This window comes from Pseudomicrostroma glucosiphilum, assembly GCF_003144135.1.
Source record: "Pseudomicrostroma glucosiphilum strain MCA 4718 unplaced genomic scaffold BCV69scaffold_1, whole genome shotgun sequence".
Taxonomy (NCBI): Eukaryota; Fungi; Basidiomycota; class Exobasidiomycetes; order Microstromatales; family Microstromataceae; genus Microstroma; species Microstroma glucosiphilum.
Window position 1 is genome coordinate 162,121 of NW_020289913.1, and position 12,216 is coordinate 174,336.

At 56.8% G+C, this 12,216-nt stretch overlaps 6 protein-coding genes across 6 annotated transcripts; 4 read left to right on the plus strand and 2 right to left on the minus strand.

The window, feature by feature from the left end:
- Positions 1-128: 128 nt before the first annotated feature.
- BCV69DRAFT_1400 (hypothetical protein) lies at positions 129-1,077 on the plus strand. Its single transcript, XM_025489273.1, has one exon. It carries the CDS (start codon positions 403-405, stop codon positions 922-924), a length of 522 nt encoding a protein of 173 aa, XP_025350688.1. The 5' UTR covers positions 129-402; the 3' UTR covers positions 925-1,077.
- Positions 1,078-2,200: 1,123 nt separating this feature from the next.
- BCV69DRAFT_1461 (Dehydroquinate synthase-like protein) lies at positions 2,201-4,110 on the plus strand. Its single transcript, XM_025489326.1, has 2 exons — positions 2,201-2,694; positions 2,885-4,110. The coding sequence occupies exons 1-2, from the start codon at positions 2,323-2,325 to the stop codon at positions 4,001-4,003; spliced, it is 1,491 nt and encodes a 496-aa protein (XP_025350689.1). The 5' UTR covers positions 2,201-2,322; the 3' UTR covers positions 4,004-4,110.
- Positions 4,111-4,462: 352 nt separating this feature from the next.
- Positions 4,463-5,729, plus strand: BCV69DRAFT_279457 (glycoside hydrolase/deacetylase). The gene has a single exon (XM_025491261.1). It carries the CDS (start codon positions 4,623-4,625, stop codon positions 5,625-5,627), a length of 1,005 nt encoding a protein of 334 aa, XP_025350690.1. The 5' UTR covers positions 4,463-4,622; the 3' UTR covers positions 5,628-5,729.
- Positions 5,730-5,764: 35 nt separating this feature from the next.
- On the minus strand, positions 5,765-6,402 carry BCV69DRAFT_295857 (NUDIX hydrolase; the record flags this gene model as incomplete). The annotated part of the gene is made up of 2 exons (XM_025493945.1): positions 5,765-6,072; positions 6,171-6,402. 2 exons carry the CDS (start codon positions 6,400-6,402, stop codon positions 5,765-5,767), a joined length of 540 nt encoding a protein of 179 aa, XP_025350691.1.
- A 2,484-nt stretch (positions 6,403-8,886) lies between these two features.
- Positions 8,887-10,524, plus strand: BCV69DRAFT_244143 (protein serine/threonine phosphatase 2C; the record flags this gene model as incomplete). Its single annotated transcript, XM_025490095.1, has 4 exons — positions 8,887-9,051; positions 9,181-9,423; positions 9,898-10,043; positions 10,275-10,524. 4 exons carry the CDS (start codon positions 8,887-8,889, stop codon positions 10,522-10,524), a joined length of 804 nt encoding a protein of 267 aa, XP_025350692.1.
- Positions 10,525-10,631: 107 nt separating this feature from the next.
- On the minus strand, positions 10,632-12,196 carry BCV69DRAFT_254078 (hypothetical protein). The gene is made up of 3 exons (XM_025490549.1): positions 11,550-12,196; positions 11,136-11,458; positions 10,632-11,008 (listed from the first exon to the last, which is right to left on the minus strand). The coding sequence occupies exons 1-3, from the start codon at positions 12,123-12,125 to the stop codon at positions 10,783-10,785; spliced, it is 1,125 nt and encodes a 374-aa protein (XP_025350693.1). The 5' UTR covers positions 12,126-12,196; the 3' UTR covers positions 10,632-10,782.
- Positions 12,197-12,216: the final 20 nt, after the last annotated feature.

Sequence of the window (12,216 nt, forward strand, 5' to 3'; positions counted from 1 at the left end):
ATGGCTTGTGCCTGTGTGTGCATATGTGCGTGTAGCTGTGAGAGGCCGCCTCAATCTTAGCTTGACGCCAGCCCATTGAGATGAGGTCAGTATTGCATTCCAATTCGCTAAAATGCTACTTCACGTGGCCCTCTACCGCTTTCTCCCCACCTGTCTGCTTTGTCAATTTCCTCAAGCCCACCCGCTTTCAACCGAATTTGACAAAGGAGGCTGACAGCTGATGAATTTTCCCTTAGCTACGACGTGCGTGCGTGCGTGCGTTGATTGTGTGTCACAAGATTTGATGAGTGCACAAATGGCCCTACCGCCATTGCCGGTCTTCGGTCTCTGGCTGCGCTCCTCTCCGCTTCGGCGAATTTGCAAGACAACGTGGGTGAGCCAAGCAGATTCAGGGCACAAAGAATGCTTACGCTAATAGTCCGTGGGCGGGCTGATCTACGGCCACGCGAGAACCACCCATGCGAGATCGACCAACCCTGGCTGGCTCGCTCGCTGGCTCTGGTAGCAGCTGTCAAAAGCCGGGGCGTGCGGCAGGCAGAGGAGGTTCAGCTGTCAGCCGCCCACTGGGGCTTCTACATTGCTCATGTAAGCCAGCCAGGCACTTTGTTCCGCTCCGCTCCGCACGACGGAGGGCGTCTCAGGTTCTTTGGTAAGCATGCAGATTGTCAGAGGCAGGGCCAAGAAGAAACCGGGCCCCTCGCGACTTCGCTTCGCGTGGAGGTGCACGGACAATTGCACCCCTTCCCCCGGCCAGCTCGCACAGCAGTGAGTCAGACCCTGATCATGGCCGCACAGACAACCGGCCAGGCAGAGCAGAGCTGGGTAGCTGAAAGCTCCTCTTCCACCTTCTGGCAGTCGCGACGTGACCCAATTCAGACATTCTGCTGCCACCAGTCAATGTGCACCGTGAGCATGTGTGTGTGAGCTTTCTGGGCCGTGCGGATAGGACAGGCGTGACAGTGACCGAAATAGGCGAGCTACTTGGCGGGGTGGGTCTTGCTTGGTCCGTGTACGCGTGGTCTGTGGCTCTCTCTCTCTCGCTCTCTCTGTGAGTGTGTGTCACCCGCCGCTGTGCTATGCCATGCCATGCTATGCTTTTTGCCGAGGCAAAGAGGGTCAGCTGGCCTGGTGTGATCTACTTGGCACGGCAGCGGCAAGGGTGGTCGGGATAGACGGTAAAGGTGCATCTTCTGGGCTCGCCGGGGCCCTCGCTTCGTCGTCATAAAGGCGTCACTTCGGCGAAGGTAAAGCACGGGCTCTGCACAGATGAGTGAGCCAATCAGCCCTGCCTCCCCTGCCTGTCTGACTGCGAGCTTCTGAGGCGGATCTCAGCCCCGATGTGACACCCCTGACCAGAGGAGTGTAGTGCGGTGCAGTGCAGCTTTCGTGCTTCTTTGCAATGTCTTTCTCCTCTGCTTCTGCGTCTCCTGGCTGCTTCTTCTTGTTCTTCTTCTCGTGCTTCTTCTTCTCGAGCTTTGCGAAGTGGGCTCCCCCTCGGTGTTCCTCTGTCCTGATGCACCATCTCTTCCTGAGTCAGGTCCCCTCCTCGCTTCCTCACTCCACATGGGGCCGGGCGGAGCTTGATCTGGGCTTCGCGACTGGCTGCAGGGCGCGGCCGTGGGTGGATTCCGTCTTACTCATCTCCACCTCTTCTTCTTCGCCGCCGGGCAGGAAGATCCCAATGGCGTGCGGACGTGCGGGCGTGTGCGGGCGGACAGACGTACGTGCGGCCGAGTAGGTGGCTCTCCCTTCTCCTCGTCCTCCTCGACCCTCCTCCTCCTCCAAGCTGTCAGGCTCATCGTCAGTGTGCCGCACCTGCTTGTGTGCTGGTGCTGTGCCCCCCTTTCCTTGCCTGCCTTAGGCTACCTCGGTCCGATGCTGCTTCTGCTGCTGCTGGGTGATGCTGTCCATTGCTGTCTCCCCCGCACGTCTTAGTCATTCCTGCTTGAAGACCAAGGCGTGGCTGCTGTCCCCCCCCTCCACCATTTTCCGGTGCACCTTACCCAAGACGTGCAGAAAGACTACAGTGGACCCTGCGAAGAACGAGCCCTGCCCCGTGCCCTCAAATAGCTCCTAGTGCCCTACAGTGGACCACTTCGAACGTTTCCTCTTCCTTCCTACTCACACTCTTACCCTCCATCCCCGTGGAATTCAAAAAGTATCCGTCGTCACTGTCAGCCGTCACCCTCTCTTGATACCAGTACTTCACCAGCACTAGCACCAAGCACTCTCGTCACCACTCCACACTCACTTTCATTACCAAACGTCACCAGCTTCACCACCACCATCACCACCACTACCACTACCAACTCACCTTCCACAATGGCAGACTGTTGCACTACTTCCTCGGACATGTCCGCAAAGGTCACCGAGGTACCCGCTTCCAAGAACACCGTCGGGCCCGGCTACTCTGTCCAGGGCTCCGAAGAGCTTCGCTACACCTACAGCTTCGTGGACAATGTCTTTGACCAGCAAAAGGAAGATCTCGCATCCTTCTACACAAAGTGGGGACGCGTACTTGTAGTCGTGGATGACCAGGTGCACAGCATCTACGGCAAGGCAATTGAGACCTACTTTGCTGCTCACAAGATCCCCGTCACTTTCCACATCTTCAAGGGCGGTGAGCTCAACAAGAACATGGACACATTCGAGGGTATGGTCGATGCCTTTGACCAGTTTGGTCTGATCAGGAAGGTGAGCATAGAGCGCAAGGGAGAGGAGAGCTCGAGGGGGCAGCCGCTCTTTGGGCGAGCTGAGCAGACGCTGACCAGTCCTCTGTCTGCCCTTTTTCTCCCCTCTGGCCTTTTCCCTCTGCTTTTCTGTCCCTTGCTTCGCTATACTTTTTCTCTCGTCTCTTCTGCTTTTCCCTTGCCCGCTCTTGTAGGAGCCCGTCCTGGTAGTAGGTGGAGGTCTCGCCTCGGACGTTTGCGGTTACGCTTGCGCCTCGTACCGAAGGTCCACCAACTGGATCCGAGTCGGAACCACTCTCATTGCTCTCATCGATGCTGCCATCTCTATCAAGGTCGGAATCAACCACGGCAAGCTCAAGAACCGTCTGGGAGCCTACCATGCACCCATGCACACTTTCCTCGACTTTGACTTCCTGCGAACCCTGCCAGAGGGTCAGATCCGAAACGGTTTCGCAGAGATTGTCAAGATTTCACACGTAGCTGAGAAGCCCACTTGGGACCTGTTGGTCAAGTACGGCCCCGACCTTGTCACTTCTGGCTTCGGACGAAAGGAGACGGACAAGGCTTACGCCAAGGAGCTCAAGGAGGCAGCCGATGTCATTTGCAGAAGAGCCATCAAGTGCATGCTTGACCTCGAGTCGCCCAACTTGCACGAGATTGGTCTGGACCGAGTCATTGCCTCTGGTCACGCCATCTCACCTACTTTGGAGCTGGCCCCCTTCCCACCTCTCAGGCACGGACATGCCATCATGATCGACATGGCCTTCTGCGTGACCATTGCCCACGACCGTGGCTACATCAGCGCCGAGGAGCGAGACGAGTTCTTTGATACTGTCACCCGCGTCGGACTCACCGTTGACCACGAGCTCTTCGACTACGATATGCTGATGCGCGGAATGGACGCCATCAAGAAGACCCGTGATGGACTGCAGCGTCTGGTCCTGCCCAAGCCTCTGGGCAAGTGCGTCTTTGCCAACGATGTGTCCAACGAGGAGTTCACGAAGGTGCTCAAGATCCACAAGGACTACGTCAACCAGCGTTACCCTCAGACCAACGGTGGAGCCGGAATTGACGGATACGCCGATGCTGGAGACTTGGGAGCTGACCCAGAGGCGATGCTGGCGCAGAAGAAGGCCGAGGCACTCGCTCAGACTGGTATCGGCAGGAACAGGAAGGAGGTCAATGGCCACGCCAACGGTGTCAATGGACACGCTAATGGCCATGCCAACGGACACGCCAATGGCGCACCTAATGGCCACTCCAACGGCGTGCAGCACACCAAGGGCAACGGAGCTCCTGCCGTCAAGGCATAAGGCTGTACTCTACAGCAGTCAGTTCACGTCCCAGTCTCGTTTCGTTAGTCTACGCAATCGGTAATAGGGAGGCGAAAGCAAAAATACTGAGCAAATTTCGATGGAGCATAGGAGGGCAGGAAGAAAAGGATTCAGCATCAAAGTCGTGTATCTCTCTCTTGTGGGCGTGGCAGGGCTTTGGGAGGCAACTCCCTATCCTGCGACTTCCCACTTTCATCCACTTTCTCGACGTCTTGTTGTTCTCGGTCGCACACCAATCAAAAAAAGCAAGTGAAGCTTTAGCATTCGAAGAAAATTTGTTGCCTCCAGATGTGAGACTGTGTTGAGGGCTAGAGGAAGACGGGGAGAGGGAGGGAGAGGGCAAAGAGGGGTGGCTCGCTGGGGGGCGTGCACCGTGTCGGTCCGTGCTTTTCTCCGAGGCGGAGCACAGCTGCGAGCTTCTTCCTCTTCCCCGCCTTCCTTCCCACTTCTCCTTCGTTGCCCACCTCACTTCATTTGGTATCATCTTGTCATTGCCTCATTGCTCTACCCAGTACACAAACAAGTCACTCATTGCACCTCCTCGAGTCTCACATCGCCGACGCCCTTTCCTTTCCTTTCTCACCCCTTGCTGCCAGCCATGAAGCCCTTCAACGCCGGACCATCCCACACCTCCCGCGACCTAATCGGGTACGGCTCTTCCCCTCCCTCCTTCACTTGGCCCAACGGCGCCCGTCTCGCCATCTCCTTTGTCCTCAACTATGAAGAGGGAGCAGAGAATACCCTTCTCAATGGAGATGAAGCTGCCGAGGGATTCCTTACCGAAAATGGTCTTGGAGCTTCTGTAGGAGGACCTTTGAAGGAGAGGGAATTGAGTAGGGAGAGCACTTATGCGTATGGGAGTCGAGTAGGCTTTTGGCGTATCTTGGGTTTGTTTAAAAAGCATGGTCTTACATTTACGAGCTGGGCGGTAGGGAAAGCGGTTGAGCTCAACCCGGCAGTGGTAGAGGCAATGGAGGGTGCAGGGTGCGAAGTAGCCTCGCATGCCTACCGGTGGATCAACTATGCTTCCCTTTCCCCCTCAACGGAGCAACAGCACATCCGTCAAGCCTACGAAGCAATTCAGAAGGCTTCTCCTTCCAGTACACCACCCTTGGGATGGTACACGGGACGAGTATCGATGCATACTCGTCGACTGGTGTATGAGCACTATAAGTCACAGGGTTTGCTGGAGAAGTACTACGACTCGGACGCCTACGATGATGATCTTCCCTACTACCTCTCACCTCCCGTCGAGAATCCAAAGGAAGGAGAAGACAAACCTGTGCTCATCGTGCCTTACACTCTCGAGGTCAACGACATGAAGTTCGCTATTGCCCCCGGGTTCAGCTCCGGAGTAGACTTTGGTGCCTACCTCCAGGCTACACTGGATACGCTCCTGGCTGAAGCAGAGGAAGAGGGCAAGTCGGCAATGATGACCGTTGGACTGCATTGTAGGATCAGTGGTAGACCGGGGAGATTTGGAGCGGTCAAGGATATGGTGGAGAGGGTGGAGAAGCTGCACAAGGAGGGGAAGGTGTGGTGTGCGAATAGGGGGGAGATTGCTGCATTCTGGAGGGAGAAGTTTCCACCGCAGGGATTATAGAGGTGCGCAGACTCGAGCACTTTGCGGCTCTAGAACACTTCGTAGGGAAATGCATATTGTACATGGAGTGAAGGAGGGAATACTAGAGTACATCAGCAGTCACACAGTCTCCATCCCTCAGACCCACCTCCTCTCCTTCAAGCTATGCTACTCCCCCTCAGCAACCTAAGTGCGTCACCCCTCCACCTCACAAGCTCACAAGCTTCGTCGAACCCAACCCACTTCCGCTCCCTCTCGTGTCTTTCGGGCCACTGCTCCTCCCCCTCATACCCTTGCTCCAACCGCACCTCGATGGCAGTATAGACTGCCCGTGGTATAAAGGTGGGATCGCTAGGAGAGACGTTGGAAGGAGAAGAGCGATGCGACTTGTGATCGGGAGTGGTTGTGAGGGATGGTTCGTGCCGGAGAGGTGCTGGTGGTGACGAGGAGGGTGATTTAAGACCGGCTGAGCGGCAAGAACAGTTGGGGAAAGGAGCAGCATGAGCCTATCAGTGCCTAGAAGTGGTCCTTTGCCCACCCGGCCCCTCTGCCTGCTAGACTCACCCTCCTCCCAAAGCTCCCTCCTAGCCGCCTCTCCCACATCTTCCCCCTCTTCCACTCCTCCCTTTGGCAGGACCCACCGATTGGCATGCTTGCGCGAGGAGACAAGACACACTTCCACCGCTTGCTTGGAGGAGCCTGCACCTGCCTCGGACCCGGCCTCTCCAGTGAAGCGATAGGCGATTGCGACTGCTACTTGTCGCGGCTGGATGTGGGCTGCTTTGTCTGGTGACATGGTGGGTGGGGAGAGTGGGGACAAGGAGGAGCAAGTCTCCAAAGGAAGGAAGGAAGCAACGATTTGAGTTGGAAGACTTCGGTATGCGTCTCTGGTCCGCGTGCGTGGGTGCGGGTGGAGCGGACCGGGAAGGGAAGCGGAGAGGAAGTGAAGGCGGTTGCAGAGGATCGAGGCGGGTCGGAGCTTGGCGGGACGATGATTGTGGGGCACAGAGGCAGCAGCAGCCAGAAGGGGGACTACAAGGCAGGCGTGGAGATCAACCCAATGTGTCTTCGGTATCTCGAGCAGCATCGTCTGTCCACCCTTGGACTCAGCGTACACTACTCGTCTTCCACGCTCAGGGCCACTTGCTCAGGTACCACTCGCCGATCATCACCCGGGTCCATCGATCCGCCGGCACGCAGCCACGCTCCCGGCGAGGCGTGCGCCGGACCCTCCCGGCTGCACGTAGCCTAGCGTCGTGCGTATCTCCACAGCACCCAGCACCATCGAAGCAGTGATCTACGATCCACGACTAGCCCTTCCCTCCATCATTCTTTGCAACCACACACGCACACAAACACAGGGTCACTGTGACCTCGCTCTGGTGTGCATCCTCAAGCACATCGGTTATCAATCCCCTGGAGTAATTGCTCCACACGCGCCATGACAAAGTTGCCCACTCATCATCAGCTATGGTCGCGCGCCTCAAACTCCACCAGAGCCTCCATCCTCGTGCGCTCACGAAGTGCTGCTGCTCGAACTCATACTCAGGAGAGTCACAATTTGCGCCATGCCCGAGGGTTTCGTACTGATGGAGCGAGCAGTGTTGGGAGGGATAGGGGAAGCAGAAGAGGCAGCATAGAGGAGGAAGCAACGTCTACGACTACCACCACTACGCTTGCGATCAGGCAAGGAGGCGAGGCAGCAAATCGTGTCGAACCGGAAGGGACGATTACGCAACTGTACCTACCCACAACGGCGGCATCGTCCAGTTCGAGCACCTCCTCCACTACTTCAGCGGCTGCTGCTGCTGCTTCATCTGCATCTGCTTCCGGCTTCAATCACTCCTCTTCGGAAGCAACACCAGTCGTCTATGGACCCTTGACTGCAGAGGACACCCTCATTGCCTCTGCCATACGGAGTAATGCATTCGCACAAGCTCCCATAGACTCAAGTGCAACAGCTCCTTCCCATTACGTTCCTCGCAACATGCCAGCTTCCCTCACTCTGACGTCTCGAGGCCAGCCCCCGAGGCAGCTTCGTACCCTCTGGTCACCATCCACCACCTCCAGCAGCCCGGGTTCATCGTCGAGTACTTCTGCTTCCACAAGCCACATGCTCATGGGACCCACAAACGGCTGGAGCCCAGCAACTGCCACCGCCCCCTTCTCGACGATTGCATCGCTCCGAGCAGCCGCCTCTCTACTCAACTCTCCTTACTGGCCCGGCCCAGGTGTGGGGAGTAGTCACGGATCATCAGCCCATGCCAGTACAGGCACTGTGACCGAGCTAGACTCGGACGGAGTAGAGTTAGACGATCAGGCCAGAGCTTCAACCTCTGCTACGACCCTGTCCTGCCCCACTGGCGCTCAGAGCAGCATGTCCCTTACACAGGCGCCATCCTTTCGATGGGAGGAGATGCTCAAGGCAGGCATCAGCTGGACACAAAGTACTGCCAGAGACGGCGAGGAAGTCAAAGCAACGAGGTCTACTGCAGTAGATGCGGATGTTCTAGCGTCATTGGCTGCCTCTATCGATACCCTCCTGCATCTCTCTACACTGGCGCCTGCTTCCCAGTATCACCACGGAGAGAAGCTATCGGCTAGCGGTAGCCCAGAACGTCAATCCACAAGGCACTCTGCCGCAACCGAAGACTGGGGACAAGGGCCCAGTAGCAGTCGCTCAAGTGCTGACGGTTCGTCCTCCGGGTCTTCTTCTTCCGGACGGCAGTCCGCTCGACCGCCCTCTCCGAGCTATCAAGCCTCTTCGGGACGCAACTCGCCCACCTTTGCGCCTCCCCCTGCCACTTCAAGCGTCGCCAATAATGTCACCAGCAGCAACCAGGTGTCTCCCACCACTGCGCCTCCAAGCTACGCGGTCCCCACTCCTCTCTCGAGTTCCCCACCCATCGTCGCGTCCACTTCGCATTCTCTTCTCTCCGTAGACCCCTTCTCGGGAGTGGAAGCTAGAAGGAGCCTGACCTACTCTCACCACTCTCCGGATACACCATCGGCTTTGCCTGTCTTCGAATTCCACCATGGAGCTTACGGAATACCCAAAAGGCATCCCCTCGCTGCCGCTCCTTCACCTCGAGGTGGTCGAGGCTCAGCAGGCAGCAGCTCAAGTGGGTCTTCTAGCGCTCCTCTCAAGGGTACCCGCAGCATGCTAGCAGCAGCAGCAGACTTCCTAGCCGGGCCTCAGACGCCTCCTTCCCCTCCACCCAAAGCTCAAGCCCCCACTCAACGATCGTCGAAACCTTGGAAGAAGCTCGACCCCTCGACGATGCGCTCCGTCCAAGTGGGCGAAGATTCGTACTTTCTTCGCCCAGACTCCATCGGAATAGCTGATGGCGTGGGTGGATGGGCTACTCGACCGGGGGCTAATCCAGCCATGTTCTCACGACTGCTGATGCACTTTTGCAGTGTAGAATTGAGCAGGTTCGATTGGGTTTTGGATGACTCGTCTGGCCCAGATGGGAGAGGCGACAGGAAGAGGAGAAAGAAGAGTGATAGCGCTATTGCCTCTGGTGGTCAGGGACTGTACGATGAGGGAGAGAGCCGAGGTGTAGCTCTTGAGCGACACGAGCATCTCGACCCGGTAGAGGTGATGCACCGAGCATGGGAGCGCTGCGTCAGGGTCGCTCGACGAGAGGGTATCCTCGGCTCTACCACTGCCCTTCTGGCTCTCCTCCGCAAGGACGAGCTCCGAATTGCCAATCTCGGAGACTGTGTGTTGCTCATTGTCCGAAAGGGGGAGCTCCTCTTCCGGAGTCAGGAGCAACAGCACTCCTTCAACTTCCCGGTCCAGCTAGGAATGATGGTGCGTCGAGGCACCCGTGACGTTGAAGACCTCGTCGAAGGTCTCAGCAAAGCCGGCGGGAAAGACACCAGTAAAGTCGGATGGACTACAGCTTCTCCTTCTTCCTCACGCGATGCAGAGGGTCAAGACGAGGACTATAATTCTCCCGAAGCCGAGGCCCTCGTGCAGGAGTACACTCGTCGTCTAGAGGTCATTTCTCAACGTGCTGCAGGACTGAGCCAGCAAGCCGAGACTGAAGCAAAGGCAAAGGAGCGCGAGGGTCTCAAGCGTCGAGCTCTCTTCGAAGGTAAAAGCGAAGAAGAGTTCGAGGCGGAGATGAGGGCGGGTGAGGAGTACGACTTTGATGTCAACACTGGCTCATCCAAAAGTGGCATGGATGGTCAGCAAAAGGAGTCAGGGGAAGGAGAAGAGGAGGACGAGGAAGATCGCTCTACGGTCTATGTCGGTTTCGACGATGCGCATCCCTGGGATGAGCCAAGAAGGGACTGTGGTCGCTGGACGATCAAGGTGCAAAAGGGCGATATTATCATCGTCGCCTCGGATGGATTGGTGGACAATCTCTTCGATGACGATATCATCGAAGAGGTACAGCGCTTTGCTCCACCTCCTTCCTCTCCCGAGTCCCACGTGCAAGGACAAGGAGACGAGTATGACGATGAGTACTATAACCATCAGCATCAGCCCCAGCATCGTGGACGCTACAACGAACACGAAGACGGTCACTCTACTAGCGGCTACTCCCGCACCGACTCCGGCATCTCCCTCCCCGACTCCGAGAACCCTTCCCCTGCTCCTCCCTCTTCCTCTTCCACGCCCTACCCTCCACGAGACTTCTCCCCTCAACTCCTGAGTGAAGCTCTAGCCTCACGAGCAAAAGCCATTTCTCAAGATGCAAAGGCCATTGTGAGCCCATTTCAACAGAGGGCGACGGAAGAAGGATTGCACTATGTGGGAGGGAAACATGATGATATTTCGGTGCTCGTGGCGGTTGTTGGTGAGGCTGCTGCTGGAGGAGGAGGAGGAGGAGGGGGAGGAGCAGCTGGTGCGGATGGTGGAGAGGGAGCAGAGGGTGGGGGTGGACTAGAGTTGCGAGCGAGATGAAGTGGAGTGAGAGACGTGTAGATACATCCTGCCTTTCCTGTCTCGCCTGGTTCGAACATCATCGGTGACAACGATCACCCCTCGACCTCCTGTATGACGTTATGCTACTTCTGACTGGCATTGAAGTTCAATTACATTAACATCGTGGTCAGACTAGGGTATTGTGATCCGAAGACACTTCTCTCTCTCCCTCTCCTCCTGGGTCCTTCCCATTCTTTCCCCCCTCTCCTCTTCCTTCCCTCCCCTCCTCCCCTCCTCTCATCCCAACAACCCCCACTTTCCAATCCACTGTCCCGCCTCTCTAACCATCTCCTCTGTAACCTCATGTTTCACTCCATCCAACCACCTCACCTTTAATCCCACTTGCTCCCCCGTACGACCTTCAGGGTGGGAGATTGCCAAGCGGGAGAGAAAAGGTTGAGAAAAAGAGGGGTGGACCAGCTTGTCTTGTGCGCCGGAGAGGGCGAGGACTTTTTTGCCCCAGCTGTGAGAGAGAAGGAGAGGAGAGGGAGAGAGAGGATCGGAAGTGACTTCGGGTCAGTATGATTTCTTCTGCTGCGACAGTAGGAAAGCTAGCACGCAACGGCAGCTGCGCTGCGCTCTCAACTCACTAAGGGTTCCCTTCTCCCCATCGATCATACCCGCAATAAGGCGGGTCTCTCAATCTGACCAATTTCTTCAAACTAGCAGGAACCGTGGGTGGTCCATTGGTCTTGAAACTTTGCTTTGTACGAAATTCTAAAAGACGCTCGTAATCAGGCATGCCGATCATGCTTACGCCGATGGTCACCCGAGGATCATCCTTGAGGACGTGCCAGACGGCGTGACCGCCAAGGGACTTGCCGGTGACGCAGTTGACAGTGATGAGGCGGTCGTCGTGGGGGAATAGGTAGGAGGGGAGGAAGGAGATGATGTGGGAAACGTCGGCAGCCGTCTGAAAAGGAGGGATAGGGGCAAAAAGGCGAAGACGTGAGATTGTTGTCAGAGGGCAGGTGATTTCTTTGTTCCTCGTCGTTGCTACTCACCCCTAGGATCATCCCGTAAAGATCAATGGCATGCTGTTCATTTCCCACTCCCCACCCCTTCTGGGCCAGCTCATCCGTCAAGCGATGACCATGATTCCTCGCATCAAACCCAACGACCAATACCTCTCTACCTCTTCTCGCTGCTGATCCTCCGCCTGCTGCTTGAGTAGATCCATTGCTAGTACCCAGATAGTCCTCCCTTTCCTGCATTGCGCTTCTCCACAATCCCTGGCAAATCCACTCTTCGCTCTCTGCACTCCCACCACGCCCATGCATGTGCACTACGAGACATACCTCTGGGGGAGGCGGAGAGGAAGCACGGGAGGAGGAAGGAGTGAGCTCAGAGAGGCCATATACTGTGAGTGGGAGACCATGCAGGGAAAGAGTCGTCTTGGACGGGTGGGAAGAAGAGGGGGAGGCAGCGCCTCTTGCGGAAGCGGACTGGGGGTGCCGAGAGGGAGACTGGTAGTGACTCCCTGCTTGCTGGTGCTCTTGTTGCGGGGGCAGCTGCTGCGACTGCGGATGCGACTGCGACTGGGGTTGTGACTGCTTGTCTTTCTTTTTGAAGAGGCCCATGCTGAAAAGGAGTGGGCGTAATGGTGGAGCAAGTGGGATAGAAGGTAGGCTTCGTGTCGTATGTAACTGTCAAGGTCGGTGTTGGACTGAC

What these genes read in the sequence shown, in the direction of transcription:
- BCV69DRAFT_1400 (XM_025489273.1), top strand. Translation starts at nt 403, where the DNA reads ATGCTTACGCTAATAGTCCGTGGGCGGGCTGATCTACGGCCACGCGAG.
- BCV69DRAFT_1461 (XM_025489326.1), top strand. Translation starts at nt 2,323, where the DNA reads ATGGCAGACTGTTGCACTACTTCCTCGGACATGTCCGCAAAGGTCACC. An exon ending in AGTTTGGTCTGATCAGGAAG is followed by an intron (nt 2,695 to 2,884) that starts GTGAGCATAGAG and finishes CCGCTCTTGTAG; the next exon opens with GAGCCCGTCCTGGTAGTAGG.
- BCV69DRAFT_279457 (XM_025491261.1), top strand. Translation starts at nt 4,623, where the DNA reads ATGAAGCCCTTCAACGCCGGACCATCCCACACCTCCCGCGACCTAATC.
- BCV69DRAFT_254078 (XM_025490549.1), bottom strand. Translation starts at nt 12,125, where the DNA reads ATGGGCCTCTTCAAAAAGAAAGACAAGCAGTCACAACCCCAGTCGCAG. An exon ending in TTTACGGGATGATCCTAGGG is followed by an intron (nt 11,459 to 11,549) that starts GTGAGTAGCAAC and finishes CCTCCTTTTCAG; the next exon opens with ACGGCTGCCGACGTTTCCCA. An exon ending in TGGGGAGAAGGGAACCCTTA is followed by an intron (nt 11,009 to 11,135) that starts GTGAGTTGAGAG and finishes TCTCTCTCACAG; the next exon opens with CTGGGGCAAAAAAGTCCTCG.